Source organism: Chionomys nivalis, chromosome X (assembly GCF_950005125.1).
Source record: "Chionomys nivalis chromosome X, mChiNiv1.1, whole genome shotgun sequence".
In the NCBI taxonomy this organism is placed as follows: Eukaryota; Metazoa; Chordata; class Mammalia; order Rodentia; family Cricetidae; genus Chionomys; species Chionomys nivalis.
Genome location: NC_080112.1, coordinates 22,334,497 through 22,350,824, shown reverse-complemented (window position 1 = coordinate 22,350,824; position 16,328 = coordinate 22,334,497). Strand labels below are relative to the sequence as shown.

Here is a 16,328-nt window from a genome sequence, read left to right as displayed (position 1 = left end):
CACACACACACACACACACTTGAGGGGGGACTAGTTGAGAAGAGTGATAAGCAGCAGGAGTAGGAGGGAGATAAGTGAAGGGATCTTGAGAAGGGGAAAAAGGATTTTACTTTGTTTGGGGTTCTTTCGGTTGTTTTTCTGGGGTTTTAAATGTTGACATTTATTTATTTTGTTTTGTGTGTGTTGGTGTGCATGTGAGTATGAGGACATCAGAGGACAACCTGCAGGAGTCTGTTCTCTCCTTCCACCATGTGAGTCCCAGACTGCCAGGCTTGGCCTCAAGACCCTTTCTTAACAGAGGCATCTCATGGGCCTTTGTTTTGTTTTTGAGGTTTTCATGAAGCCCATGCTGGCCTTGAACTTGTGATCTTCCTGCCTTCCTCTCTTAAGGGCTGGAGTTACAATGCACCACCACATTTGGCTGGAAGAAGATATTTTAAGGGAGGGAAGAAGAAGGAAAAAGAAAAGGTAATGGAATTTACATGGCTTAAAAGTAAGGGGCTTAAAACTAAGAGGAAAGAAAGGGAACTAGTCAGAGGGAAGTGGCAGGACTGCGAAAGCATCAGGAGGAGGTGGATAAAAAAGTGTGTATGGAAATGCCATAATGATTTGGATGCTCACCTTAATAGACCTGGATGGAGGTGGGTGGTCCTTGGACCTCCCACAGGGCAGAGAAACCTGCTTGCTCTTTGGGCTGAGGAGGAAGGAAGACTTGATTGGGGGAGGGGGAGGGAATGGGAGGTGGTGGCGGGGAAGAGGCAGAAATCTTTAATAATTAAATAAATTAATTAATAAAAAAAAAGAAAATGCCATAATGAACCCATCATGCTGTATACTAACTTAAACTTTTAATTTAAAAAAGGGACAGAGATGGTTCCGTGAATAAAAACATTAGCTGTGAAAGTCTGATAACCCTAGTTTGATCCCTAGAGCCCACATAAAGGCAGAAGAAGAGAACTGATTACACAAATTGTTCCCTGACCTCCTCATGCCATGGTATGAGTGTGCCTATACAAATCATACACACAACACACACTAGTAATAATAACTAAGATAAAAAGACATTCGCAATTGTCAAAGAACAAAATACATTAATAAAATTAATAAATTAAAAAGAAAAATATTTTGTTTATTTAAAAGTAAAAGCATGCTGGTGCCCTTGTCACTTGGTTTTTATTATAGTGCCAAACTGCAAATAGTTAAAATGTTTATGCATGGGCGGCTGCTTAATCAAAGTGTACCGCATCTGTATATTGATGTGTCATTCAGGACAAAAACAAAAGAAAAATGATGAGTGAAATCATTCAAACAAGGAAAAAAGACTGATTATCAGTCTGGGTGTGGTAGTTAATGCCTTTAATCTCAGCAGTTTGGAGTCTGAGACAGAAAGAGCACCCCTTCAAAGCCAGGACTACTTAGCAAGACTAAATCTTGTTTTGGGGTTTTTTGTTTGTTTGTTTTTTGTAAATCACTATTTATTGGCCAAAAGAAGAAATACATATGGTGAGATTGTGATTGTGAAAAAAGTGGAAGGAACCCTGGTGGAGGTATAAAGTGATGTAGATATTTTGCAAAGCAGTACGCAGGTTCCCCAAAAGAATCAAATTAGTCCTCCTGGACCTTAAGGACTCTACATCCTGCCACAGATATACTCACACATATTTATTGCTTATTTCATTACTTATTGTTGTTTGATATGCACCAGGATAGGAGCAGATAAAGAAAATTTACCACACACACACACACACTGGAATTTTACTCAGCCATAAAGAAGAATAAAATGATGATATTTTCAAGAAAATGGTTGAAACTGGAGATCATCAGGTTAAACAAAATAAGACAAAGAAAAATAAATACCACTTTAGTTTTCTGTCATATGCAAAACCTAAATATAAATGTCTATGCAATATATATATATATGTATATATATATACACACAAATGAAAGTAGAAAGAGGATTATGAGGAGAAAGGTGTCTAAAGGGAGAGATGAGTATGGAACAAGAGGGGACAATATATAACACAAAAGGAGGAAGAAGTATTTCAGGAGGACGGAGTGGAAAGCAAGAGTGAGGAAAGCAGTGGGTAACGGAGTGGGGGGCATGCGAAAATAATTAGTGAGAAAAAGAGGCTATGGATTCAAAGACAAGCAGGGAGTGGTATATGGAAGGGTATGGAGGGAGTGGTATATGGGAGGAAAGGGAAGGGAGAAACATAATTATACTATAATATCAGAAATTCAAAAAACATTTGAAATATTAGAAGTAAAAAGAACAAAATAAAATGGCATATATTTATAAAGCTATGCCAATGAAACTATGAACCCCATTACTTTGCATGATAAATCAAGACAATTTAAAAATTCTAAAAGCTAGGAAAGCACTTACTGTTTGAATTTATTTCCATAAATGACAGGAAATGTAATGTAATCTCTTGTGATAGAAAGCTGGTAACTGTGCCTAGGATGGAGGAAGGGTGGAGAAAAGCAACAAGGGATACAGTTATAACAAAGCATGAAGAAATTTGATGATGAACTATACAACGATTGGGCTGCTGAGATGGTTCAGCAGGTTGAATAAAGATGCTTGCTTCCAAGCCTGGAAACCAGAGTTCAATCCCCATTGTCCCCCATAGTGGAGGGAAAAAAAACCCATTCCTGAGGGATGTTCTTTGGCCTCCATTAGCATGCTGCAACATGTGTGCACCCCCACTAAACAAATGTAATAAAAATATTCTAAAAGAATGCAATGATTATCTTAACTCTAGTAACAGTTACATGCATAAGTTAAAGTGCATAAAATTGTGCAATTTTAGTATGTGTACTTTATTTATGCTAATTGCATATAAAATAACAAGAAGATGTTCTAGTTTACCCATGAGATTGCTAATGTATTATATATACATTTAATGTTTAGGGAAGGCAAAGATGTGGTGAAAAACATACTATCCATTCACTGCTGGTAATGCTTACTAAGAAAGGACACAACTATTCAAGGAATTAAGCCTGGATATTTGTACCATGATTTACATGTACAAAACCATCCAAACCACTAATTCTGGGACTAGAAATACAAATAAGTAGATAAGTGCACAAATGTGTACGGACTGTTGCTTTTAAAAGCAAGCAAATACGTTTAAGTAGTGGGTTATAGTATAATAAATTATGATGTGACTATACAGTATATATAGTATTAGAAACTAAAAACTCTTGTGTGCCTCACGATCTTCATATCACACTGATAAAGGAACTAAAATTTGGCCCATAGACAGAATAGTTTCCAATCACTGAAACCACTAGGAGTCTGTTCATTTTGGCTTTCAGCTTTGCAAACATCTGTTTGTATGCAACGTTTTTCCTTTTCCATTGCATAACGCCCACTAAGCATTAAGGTTTTAACGCAATGTTGACTCATTTATTTGGATATACTCTTCCTGATTACACTAAATTAATCTGATATGTCCTACTTCATGCCTGGATGCATCATCTATGGTTCTGCTAATCAGAGCCAGCATCCTTTACACAAAACTTTTTAAAATGCTAAGCTTTTAAACTGTGTTCACTAACAAGCTGTGGACTAGCTCTCAAACCTCCAATGACTTTGGATCAATGCCTAACACATAATAGATGTTATGTAACTATGGCTCTTGCAAAAATAAAATTTCTGACCTAGAGTATTGTTGTCACTAATATTTAATTCTGGACTACTTTATAACAACTAATTTAATCCCTCCCAAAGGAAATTACCTGACAAGTATAGTCTCCATGATTTCATAGATAGCAGTGGTTCAGCAACGTCCCAAGGATTTTAATCTCATATATGGTAGAATCTGGAACTGAGCCCAAGAAATCTCCATTTAGAGTCCATGCCTTTATAACCAGTATATGACTGCTTTCCTCTAGATAAATAACTGGGAAGCAATATGGGAATCAGTTTTTGTGGCTTTGCAAAAAATTCCTAGAGCCTAAGCCCTGTTCCCACTTACTTCTCTGGGAAAACTAGCTGGCAGTTGAGGCCATTATTTGTCCGCTCTATCTATTGTGCTGAGCAAAGTTACATTGTCCTTGTGGAGAGAAACAATGGTTCATTTAAGTAAAGACAGGGGGAAATGGTACCTGCTCCTCATTTCACTGGTGTGGCAGAAGGAAGTGCAGCATTAAATATACCTGAAATTGCTTTACCAAGTAGGAAGTATCAGTGAACTTTGCTTATAAAAGGAAACTCCAGTAAGAGAGTAAATTTGGGGAACTACATTTTCGTATATACTGTCAAAATTGGAAAGAAATTACCCAAAATTTCAGTCTATATACAGAATCACAAATATAGTAATAAATAAATAAATAAATAAATAAATAAATAAATAAATAATAAATACATCCCGAGTCAAGGGGACCTTCTGTAATGGTCCAGGGAGCATAGCGAAGATGAGGACATGAAGATTGTAAAAGTCAAAGGATCAAGGAATTTGCTGGGAGATTGTGTCTCTTAGTAATATCAGAAGCCGCACCCATAAAGCCTCACCAACATTACAGCCCAGACACTAAAAAAGGATGACACCATGAACATGGCAAACTGCACTGGGAAAAAAATCCATGAAATCTCAACCCTACACAAAGAACTACAAGCAACTAAGAAAAGCTGGGAGCAGAAGAAATCATATTCCACAGAAAAGAGCCCACCAACTGGTTGCCCAGTGCCAAAGAGTCAGCTCTGAAAATATACATACAAGTAACATTATAGAGAATGAACAGGTCCTATTTAGAAATATATACCTACTATCAATATACATATATGCATGCAATAACAACTAGTGAAAAAAAGAGTCCCGAATTGGAAGGACATATGAGACAGTTTGGACAGGGGGAAAGGAAGGGAGAAATATAATTATATTATTATCACAAAAATAAAATAAAGTAAAAGACAAAACTCAAAAATGACTAGTGTGAAATGTTAACTTCCACAGAGACTGACAGCAAACTGGACAGACAATGCCAGAGAGATCAGCTTTTTCTGCACAGAACAAGTCAGAGGACTAGGATATTCAGTAAACTTATCAAGGGCCTCGAACCGATACAAACCGGCTCCAAATTCATGTGCCCAGCTCTGATTTCAGTGACCGTTTCTCGCCAGCAGCCATCTCCTTCCTACACACACACACACACACACACACACACACACACACACACAGAGGAGTCTCGGCCTCACTAGGTGAGCTTCTGCTGGCAATGCTGTTGCCACTGACACACTGCGCGCCACACCGAGTTCACTCACTAGATCAAGCCATATCCGATTCCACAAACTCCACCAAAAAGCTGGGAGATGTCAAAATCTATGAGCCCCACAGGCTCATTTCCCCAGTAGGATTACAAACTGAGACTCACTCAAGCATACGTTTCTCCCTTCTAGCCAAACAAGTACAAAGTACCCATTTGCCTCTTAAGACATAAGAGCTCACGTGAGGGGCTGGAGCAATGGCTCAGCAGCTAGGAGCACTTGCTACTCTTCCAGAGGAACCAAGTTTCCTTGCCAGCACCCACATCAGGCAGATCGCAACCACCTGTAACTCAGTTCCAGGGGATCCCATGCCCTCTGCTAGCCCCTCGTGTACAGCACACGTGGCATGCATGCGCGTACGTATGCACGCAAATTAAAACACATCTTAAAAAGGAACACATGTAAAAGCTTTTCCATCACATAATCCTTCAACATGCATTTATTAAATGCCACTCTCACCTGCTGCTGCTGCTTGAAACACACTTAGAGGCAAAGCCTGTCTTACACTACGCAATGAAGGCTTTTCACTGAATTCACACAACCCTTTGAAGCCAGTACTTGAGTTACATCCATCCACTTTAAGGGGGTGGGGGTGGGGGAGCCAGGCTCTGAGCAAGTTCACATTTCAAATGACACAAGAAAAGCAGAATGCCTAACTATGGGGCCTTCCTTGGGGGAGTAAGGACCGACTCATTATTCTTTGGGGAAGGCCAAAATGAAACTTAAACAAGGAAGATGCCCGTGAGCAAGCAGGTGGAGCTTAGCTGGTGCAGAATGGAGGGAAGACATTCAGGCAGAGGAATCTGAGCAGAGAGAAGGAGTGGACAAAGGTCAGAGTGTGCACGGGGGAGACAGGGCAAGGCACGCCTGCTGGCTCGCTGGCCTAGAAACCTAAGCTCCAACTGCACCCTACCATCTCCCTGCTCCCCATTCCCATCCATTGTCTGAAGCCTGCCAGTGGTCTCCCTTCAAATGCCTTTCTGTCTCTCAGTCCCCATGGCAACAGCCTTAAAGCTCACTTTCATCCAGCTGCTTCTTATTCTAATTGCTTCCTCTGTGGCCTGCCAGGAAGTATTCTGCCCCTCTGTGAGGCTGCGCAAATCTATGTCTGATCTTCTCACCGCCCCGCTTAATTGCCCAGGCCAACACGTAGCCCTGTACAGGCTCTGCACCTCTTGAGCACTGCTAGCTGGCTTTGCACTCCCATCTCCTCCCCTCACCCACCGCTTTGGTCATTAAGTCTATTATTCAGCTCCCTCATGGGCCCACGAATTAATTAGCCACACATAAACGCCTTCTGAAAACCGGGCGGGAGAATGAATGTGCTGCGTAAGCCAGGACAGCCAAGGAGGGGTAGGGTCAGCTGACCCCTTGCAAGACTATGCTCCGCCGCGCCCCTCCCACACCCCCTCAGTTCGGCGCCTTTGGTGAGAATGGAAGGGCCTATTGCTTGCCAAAACCTATGAACCAATAGGATAACGTGTGCACCTGCCTAAAGAATACCGAGATTCTTCTCTCCTGCGCACAGGACAAATCCCCGCCAACCCTTAGCTGTCTTATCTACCCTTGGGGGGACCCAAAATGCAGCCCGCTCCTTTTCCTTTGGGCTAGCGGAAGTTCCTGTGCGGGAGCGTCCCACTTCCTCTTGGGTGCTCAGCGTGTGCGTGGCAGGAGAGGCGGGGCTAATGCTGCTCCGGTTTCTCGCGCGCTTGGCGCTGTGGCGAGTGCGGGCGGCGACTGCTTGCGCAAGTCTGATAGCCAGGGAAAGGGCTTTGTGGCCGAAAGCGACCGCTTCCTCGCTACAAAGACTCCGCTGGCGTTTGCGCTTTGGCGGCTCTCCCTGCGGAGGCTCGCCGCTTTACTCGGACGCTGTAGCGATCGTTCTCTAGAACTGCTGCGGGCTTTGAGCGCTTGGCCGGAGCCATGCCTCGGGGACGGAAGAGTCGGCGCCGCCGGAACGCAAAAGCAGCAGAAGAGAATCGCAACAATCGCAAGATCCAGGCCTCAGAGGCCTCTAAGACCCCGATGGCGGCTTCTGTGATCCCCAGCACACCCGAAGACTACCTGAGCGGCCCTGAAGAAGACACAAGCACTCCGGAGAAGGCCTCCACTCCTCCTGAAGAAGCTTCAAGCTCTGCCCCAGTGCAAAAGCCTGTTAAGCGGAGCAGTTTTCAGGGCACCAAGAAAAGTCTCCTAATGTCCATATTAGCCCTCATCTTCATCATGGGCAACAGCGCCAAGGAGGCCCTGGTGTGGAAAGTGCTGGGGAAGTTAGGGATGCAGCCTGGGAGGCAGCACAGCATCTTTGGAGATCCGAAGAAGGTCGTAACGGAAGAGTTTGTTCGCAGAGGGTATCTGCTTTATAAGCCAGTGCCCCGCAGCAGTCCGGTGGAGTACGAGTTCTTCTGGGGCCCTCGAGCACACGTGGAATCCAGCAAACTGAAAGTCATGCATTTTGTGGCAAGAGTTCGGAACCGATGCTCCAAAGACTGGCCATGTAACTATGACTGGGATTCGGATGATGATGCAGAGGTTGAGGCTATACTCAATTCAGGTGCTAGGGGTTATTCCACTCCATAGAGAGATCCCAGGCAGACGCTTAGGAGTGGAAAAGAGAATCCAAAGTACTCCGTGGAGTAGATAGGCAGGGTCCTGAAATTAAAATGATGTGGAGGGTGGGGAGGGCACTGTATTTGGTATTTGTGATCAGTGCTAATTGTTTAATTGCAAAATAGTGTTTGCTTTAGATATTGTAATCTTGTATTCGTTTTATAACACTGTTGATTAAGAGTCACAGTATGTTTAAATATATAATTGAGAAGATGTTTATGTTATTTCTCCTGTCATTGACATTTGCTACAACAGCTGTGCTACCTTATTGAATGAAGGCCATTTGTCATGTGGGATGTACAGGATTTGTACCACGGTGAGGGGCTGTTCTTTGAAAGTTTGGAATAACTAGTACATTGTGAGTGAGGGAAAATAACAGACTCATTCTGTCTTTGTGTCTGATGTCTTGTAAAGAAGTCCGTCTGTGGATATGCTCACTGCACAAATAGCATAAATAAAAGCATAGTAAATGGTATGTTTTCTTCATTTATTGTCTACCGGTTAAGATCAAATTTTGATTTTAGGGACAGTCCTTAACAGACAATACCTACATTCCAAGAAACTTCTAGACTGTTTGGGAGGGGAGAAGGTGGAAATGGAGTAAGTGTTGGTGAGAAATGAGCATAGAAAAGTAAGGAGAAGGTAGACAGGCTAGGGGGACTGGAACAGGAAAGGAGGGCATTATAGGATGTGGGAAAAACCAAGAAACACTTGGAGAATGTAGAAAAGCTTGGAAAAGGTCACCATAATAGAGTATTTGCTATAGGAGTTTCACTGGACTCAACACACCTTGAGAGAAAAGCCATTGGCAAAGACTTGAAAACATTCCAGAGTACTATAAAAATAATAAATACATGGGAATTATTATGAGAGACAGATAGCAGGAGAAATAGGTAGGTGTGGGGACACACAAAGTGACAGGGAAGAGACAACTAGAAAATACTTAAGGTTATATCAGTCCGAGTTCTCAAGGTAATATTGGGGTGTGGGAGTAAATTTGGAGTCACTGAAGGCAACATAGAAAGTTAGGGAATAAGAAATTCCTCAATGAACTACTCAGGTGCTGTTGGGGGAAGTAGAGGGAAAAAAGAAGGAGGGGGCAGGAGAGCCAGTGCCCCACAGCTGGCTGTCACAGCAGTGATAATAAAATCATCAATACCTGTGGTGACCCAGGGACACTGGGGACCAGGACTCTGAAACAGCTGGCCTTCAGCATGTTGGGGGAACCTGAGAGAAGATTGAACCTAAAACTAGGAAACAAAGTTTCTCAGGTGCTGCACAGTGCTCAACTGGCTCAGTGTATGTGTGCGCGCGTGTGTGCATGAGTGTGCCCTGTGTATTGTTTTTTTAGGGTCAAGGTAATGTTGCCATTTCACTACCCTTTGAGGTGATCTGGGAACTACAGATGTGGAGATATAGGCACCTGCTCACCATGCTCCTTAACTACCTGGCTAAGGACACTCGGGAGAGATCTCAGGCCCTAGAGCTGACCACATTTACCACAGGGAGAGGACTAAGAAAACACACTGCAGTCTCCTTCTAGGGAACATGAAGGACAGGTGCCTGACCCAGGCATGCCACACAAACCACAGAGACCCATGTACTTTCTGCCGTTTTCCACCACAGTTTCACCTGGCTGGTGGCTGAAGACAAGGCCCAGCTGCAGGGTGCGGGGCAGGGTGGAAAATGATTGTCTGCAAAGCCCAAAGGCACAGCCAGCAGTGTGCAGGCTAAGGAGGCTGAAACAGGAAGCAGAACCCATGAAGCAAGCTTCAGCAGGTCCCAGCACATATGATGAGCATCTTCTATGATTCAGGAAGTGCCAGAGAAGCCTGACAGACACAAACAAGGTTGTCACTTACCTCTGGAGGTACAGGTGACATCAGGTCTACATCAAGAGGTGGGCAGCCAGGGAATCCAGGGGAGGTCAGCAAGAGGTTTTCAGGGCCAGATCCACTGAAGTGACAAACTTGACATAATCCTAAATCTTTCTCCACACTCCCAGAGCTCCTTTCTCTTGGCCACCCTGAATCTGTTATGTCTTTCCAGTGCACACTCACAGAGTCTCTTCCTTCAAGGGAAAAATGAAGGTTCAGCTCTCTGCCATCAACGCCAGGCACGGGGAGATCCTCTGGGTCTCCTCCTTGCCTTGCGCAGAGGTTCCTCTAAGCAGTCATTCAACTCCAGTTGGGAAACTCAGGTAGGAAGTAGGAGAGGCTGTACCAGAGATATTCTTAAACACTTCATGCGTGCCAGAAGAGTGTCACATTTTGTCCTGCCAGGCCATGGGGATCAGTGGACAAGTTTTACAGAGGTCCCAGTTAGCTCAGGGCTAGATGTAATTTATGTCCATCTGATACCTGCCTGAGTCTGCGATGACTCTCTTGGGCCTAAAGATCCAATGCGACTATCCCTGTGTACATGCCTAGAAGCTTCAAGAAGACCCCAGAGCAGGAGAATCCCTACACGGGGGAAAGAACAGGAATAAGCCTCCAGCTGCACTGTACCAGACATAGCTGCTGGAATCCCAACAGCTTCAGCAGGAGGCACTGCCCAGCTTCATTGTGGAAACCAAGGCTTGGATGACCTGCATTGCCTGGGGTGGGAGGGGGAGAGCCTTCATGGGCTAGGCTCGTCTCCCTAAGGGTCCAAACCTCCCACCACACTGTTGAAGAACTGCAAGGCAACACTTCCTTCAGTGGACTAAGCTGCAAAAGGGAGAGATTCCCAGTGGCTGTGAGATGAGTGACTGGGGGCTGGGGAGGGGTGGGGGTGGGGGCAGGAGAGTCAGGAAACGGGGCCTATGGAAGAGGGTGAGCTGAAGAGCATGCTCAGTAGTAACATTGATGCAACTTCTTTCAGCCTTCAGCTCTGTGGAGATGAGACAGCAAACAATGAAGTCTTGATTGAGTAACCCAGAAGGCTGAAAAGGTGTTTCCAAGAAATCAGTGGGGAAGCTGCAGTTTCAATTTGCAAGGACAAAGGAGCAAGAGTGAACACCTGGGTCCTGGACCACTCCAATGGATGAGGGACCAAGACCTTGTCAAGGCAAGAGAGGAGTAGAGAGAGGGAGCGCTACAGTGAATAATATGAGGAAGGACAACCTGAGGGATCAGAAAAAAAGGTCAAGGCACCCTGCCAAGTGCTCTATTGGGTGTGTGGCGGCAGCTGTGCCAGGCACCCACTCCACACTCCAGATGTTATCAGCGAGGCTCCTGTTTGCAGCTCTGCTCGACAGTCTTCTAAAATGAACTGGCTTTTATCAATTATCCTGACAGATGCCCTAAAAATCATCCTTTCACACACTATATACTTGTTAGTTCAGCTATAGTTCTGGTCTACATGGGTGATACATGGCAGAATAAATCACAAGTTCCCTTCTCACCATGAATGGTGCCTATGGTAGGAAAGGATGGGCATCTTTCCAGCTAGGAGTCTGAAAGTACAGAAGATGGTGGTAGTTGCCTAGGCCCCAGGTGGTCGTGGTAATGAGGAGGGACTTCAGAGCTGGGGAAGACTGTGAAGATTACTGGAAATGCTGGTCTGAGGGCTTGAGTCAACAGTTTATGATAGGAAGGTAGACTCCCTTGGAGTGGTGATATTGTAGGAAAGAAAGGAAGAGGAGCAGGGTGTTGAAGTTTCTGACACCTATAGTAGTAGAGTTCTGATATAAGGGATGAGGCTTTAATGCCAGAGGGTGTCCCACCCTACTGGGTTAATGGCAGAAAGACCATCAGCTGTGAGGTGCACTGAGTTGAAATGAAAGTACAGGACACACATGCAGAGGCAGGAACAAGCCCCTGGGTTCCACTGAACTGGAGGAAGCTGCCTCATGTTTGCAAGGAAAATGTGATGGGGGAGGCACTGTGGAGGTTGAGCAGTGTGACCCGGCCTGACTTCCAGGAGAATCACTCATGACTCAATGTCTTCAGCTAGAGCAAATGAGGCAAGGGGATTAGAGCACAGAGAGCAGGCAGGAAGCCAGGCAGAGATGAGCACTGAGCCCTTCCTGAGCATACTCCATAGTGTATGGTGGGAACAACACAGGCTCTCTCTGCATTTCAAGGAATGCCTCCACAGATTTCCTGAGGGACTAGATGTGAATGGCAGAAGGAGCAAGTCTGAACTCACTGTCTTCTCTCAACTATCTCACTTCCTCTCCGCCCCAGGGGTTACGGACATGTGGTCAGTATGGCCAGATATAGGGAGTCCTGCAAAGGAGAATGGGGGCTACAGACAGAGAGGTGATCAGAAATTTGGACAGTGCATGTTGGATCCAGATGACCCATGCGAGCTGAGTAAACTTGAAAGAGTAACTCTGGGATTGGGATGAGGACTCTCCTTGCTAGGTTTATCAATTATGTGATGAGGTAGCATGAGCCAGGGAAGAAAACTGGTGTATGTGGATCACACCTCTCCCCAGTGGCCCCTCACTGGAGAATATCAGGACAGGAACACTAACAGGGCCCAACCAGAGGCAGGAAGAGATGCAGAGGCCATGGATTTGTTCTCCTCAGTGGCTTGCTCTCGACGGCTTTCTCAGCCTGCTTTTGCACAGAACCAGACCAGGGGTGGCATCACCCACGACGGACTGGGCCCTCACACAGCAATTGCACATTAAGAGAATGACCTACAGGCTTACCTTCATTCTGATCTTATGGAGACATTTCCCCAGTGAAATTCCCTCTTCTCCAACAACAATTGGTTGTGTCTTGTTGATATACAACTAGCCAGCATAAATGGTCTGTGCAGCAGATATACAGGTGGCTTCCGGAGCTACAATTAGCCTGAGCTAAGCTGGGGTTGCATGTGGATGTTCATGGAGAAGGACAGTAGATAACTAATAGAATCCAAGCATGTCCATATGAAGGAGAAGGAACAGTAGATTCTTAGGAGCTGGAGAACGAGGAAAGTGAAGCATAAGAACGAGGAAAGTGAAGAGTGCCCTCTGAGCCACAAGAAGGAAACTGTCATGAAAACCACACTGACCACAAACACAGGACGACAAGGGCGGTTGAAAAGGGGGCAGAAAACCAGCCATTGCCTCCAGCAATGCATAAGTCTCTGGCAACATTCATCAGAGCAGCTTCCATGGCAGGATCGGGTGACAAGCCTGGTCTGGAGAGGTTTCACAGATAATGGAAGAAGCATGGACCAGAGGAGTCTGTAAGCGTTTTCCGTGCTGTATTGTTGTAGTTGAGAAAAGAGAAAATGGGCATAGAGGAGTCATGAGAAGGCCAGGAGAAGGCTGCCATCGGGCAATTGGAGGGAGGGAAATGATTGGCACGGGGGTGGCAGAAAGGAACTGGTAGCACTAGGCAGAGGTCACGGATCGAGCACAAATCAAGGGTTGTTCAATAGCAGGATCTGGAAAGGGTAGAGGTCTCTCAGGCGTTCAAGGCCCAATTAACTCAGCTGCCTGTGGTCAGCCGGCAGCCTGTGTGTTGTGCCAGGCTCTGTTGAACGTCACGTAACTGTCAAGCACACTTTAGGTACCCAACTGTTGGCTACTGCTTGAAATAACCCACATTATGAATGATATCAAAATGCCCATTTCTCAAGTGAGAGAGCTGCTCACGGGGGAGGGAGAGAACTGGCAAAAGAGAAAACAGAGGGGGAACGGGACTGGAGGCCTGAGTCCAGCATTCTGACTGGGTCTTTTTGTAAGCACAGTCTCAAACTTTCAGCAAAAACCAAAAAGGAGCATTCTCAAGCTGGCAGCCACTTGCAGTGGTAGGGACACCCTAGTTTGTGAGCCTCCTTGCTTTCAGGAGCCACAGCCTCTAGGCCTGGCACCATCCCCACTTTCCTAGAGAGCACAGCAACAGCAGAGTGTTGGAACTGCTGGGCACCTGAGGCTGAGGAGCCAAGTGACCTTTGCTCCTTGTGTCACTCACTCCCTACCTCTGACAGCTTGCCACTCAGACAGACACTACAGCACAACACCCAGAACTGTCCTCCACTGACATTTGACCCAAAGGCCCTGGATCTCACTAACCCTGCTGGCCTACACATGAATCTCTTCCTTAGGGATTTAAATGTGTACATGATCATCACGGTGGGGCCGTGTCCCCTTCACTTTGTCACCTTCCAACTCCATATCAGACTGTGTCAAGGAGTGACCCCATCTGACATGACCCAGGAATTAATCCCCATAGTAGAAACAGACCGAATCTGTGGAAAAATTCTGGCATCAAAGAGGTTGGATAGCTGCGTTTAAGGAATGCAGGCCCTGGACAGACATACAACCAGTGTGCCTCTTTGAGCTGGTGAGGGTGAGATTAGAACATCCTAAAAAAAAAGAGAAACATCCATCAACATCAGATCCCCAGGTTTGAAAGAGGTGGGTGTGTAAGAGAGATACAGAGTGTGTGTTGCGTGTGTGTGTGTGTGTGTGTGTATCTTCTTGCACGTGTGTGTAGTTTCAGATCATCCTTTCCAAAGCACAGAACCACCATCCGTGTGAACTGACGAATATCCTGGTCATGGAAAAGAGAGTGAGGGTCTATGTGCAACCGCCTCCTCAGAACAATGGACATTCCATGTCTTTTTACTCTGCTTTTCCCTTAGCAGTTATGACTGAACATGTCTCTCACTGTTCTCAGAGAAGGGCTCTTCTAAGATGCTACAGGGCCTGTCATAGCCTCTGGCCAAATGTTTCCTCAGGTGGCAGGAACTGTACCGGACTGTATTATGCTGGGCACTGGAGAGCAGCTTCCTTGCCCGATGATGGGTGCTTCAGATTCCTGACGGTGCTCTTGATGGAAAGTATGCATGTTGCAGGAGCATGCTTGCCTCAGACCAAGGTTTCTACTCCACAGAGGACATGGGGACATTCTTGAAATGGACTCCCACATGCACCTTCAGTCGACATGTCCCAGCCATGAGCAATGTCTGCTTTGTTGTGAACACATTGGGAATAACACCCCAGCAGACCTTCAGGAACTTAGAGCAGCGATTCTAAACCTTGGATCACAAACACTTAGAGGTCTTATATCGCATATTTTGTAAATCAGATTTTTACATTACAACTCATAATAGCACAATAATAGATCTGAAGGAGCAAGGCATATGGTATTGAGATTCCGGACACCACACCATGGGGAACAATGTTACGGGCCGGAGCATAAGGAAGGTTGCGAATCCTCATCTCAGACTGAGGTCTCTCACTGTGCTGTGAAGTAAAGCTGGCCCCTTTTCCTCACATCAGTCAATGGCAGATCAGTACTTCTGCAGAACCAGTCAGAGGAAGTGTGGACTATTAGAACAAAGAGAACAGGCTAAAGCATCCAAACCCCAGGTCCCTCTTTGATATTGTCTGCAGTAAGATTCTGGCTGCATTACACAGACCTTCCTAAATGTGCACTCCACCTCAGACCTGGATAGACATCGTGCAAGGCAGCAGTTTTCCACAGGAGGCATTTGTCTCCACCCTGGGCAGCACTGGCCTTTAACCTAGATCAAGGAAGGCCTGAGCAGAATTGTCTTTGTAGCCCATATGTGTTAGAGAAATTCACGCCCCTGGTGCAAATGTTTATGAGCTCCAAAAAAATGGAGTTTGGAAACATGGCCCTAGTGCGACACGCACAGGTTGTCTAGGCTGACATTCGAGCTGAGAGTTTCAAGACATAGACAGGAAGGTGATGACGACGCTGATTTTAAAAGCAGCCACACAAACACAGGCACTCTCCTTCCCTATGAGGTCATGACCATTTAAAGCCTCTACACATATTCTGTAGCTGGGTGGGAGCCCTTCCCTAGTGTCAGCCCATGCTGTTAGAATTTGTGACCTCCCTGATGGAGATTCCTCCACTTGTGTCTGGGACAGTCCCCTAAGTGACACAGGCCCCTAAGTGTGGTATGTGTGTGCTAACTATGCAACAAATCATCCAGGAGACACATCAGAGAGCCTGGCTTAGCCTCTAATGGAGACAAAGAGGCTCACGGTGTTAGCTCTTCCTCAGGAGGATCAGCCCCAGAGGCTGCCCCCACCTCACTGCCTATCCCAAAGGACATAGTGTGTAAGGTAGCATTCCTCAGAGTGTTTGAATGGGAACCTCTGAATAAACTCTGCCAAAGCCACAATGTCCCCTATGAGGAAGGGTTATCCCACAGTTCCCTCATTATACATTGTCTGTCTTTGTCACAATTTCATAAGAGCCACAGTTGTTACTCGAATTATCACAGCCACCTTAGCATGACTTCAGAAAATGTCCATGTGAATCATCAGGGAGAAGCAATTTACAAGAGCCTCTATCATCAGAGGGGGGCTATGTGGCTCACACACTTTGCCATGTCAGTTGCTGGAGTTGAGGTGGATACACATGGGGATTATCTCCCCCACTTACACCACAAACTCTCTCTCTCTCTCTCTCTCTCTCTCATCTCTCTCTCACACACACAAACACACACACACAAACACACACACACAGTCATCACACAAATG

The 16,328-nt window shown here is 45.6% G+C and overlaps 1 protein-coding gene and 1 long non-coding RNA gene across 2 annotated transcripts in view; one reads left to right on the top strand and one right to left on the bottom strand.

Annotated features, from left to right (window-relative positions):
• Positions 1–6,867, bottom strand: part of LOC130868257 (uncharacterized) — a 45,212-nt gene extending 38,345 nt beyond the window's left edge. Inside the window, exons 1-3 of the long non-coding RNA XR_009056511.1 lie at positions 6,761–6,867; positions 3,745–3,833; positions 2,387–2,458 (exon numbers count right to left, since the gene is read on the bottom strand). This is a non-coding gene — a long non-coding RNA (uncharacterized LOC130868257). The remainder of the gene's footprint in view (positions 1–2,386; positions 2,459–3,744; positions 3,834–6,760) is intronic.
• Positions 6,868–6,948: 81 nt separating this feature from the next.
• Mageh1 (MAGE family member H1) lies at positions 6,949–8,349 on the top strand. Its single transcript, XM_057760027.1, has one exon. The coding sequence runs from the start codon at positions 7,196–7,198 to the stop codon at positions 7,850–7,852; it is 657 nt and encodes a 218-aa protein (XP_057616010.1). The 5' UTR covers positions 6,949–7,195; the 3' UTR covers positions 7,853–8,349.
• Positions 8,350–16,328: the final 7,979 nt, after the last annotated feature.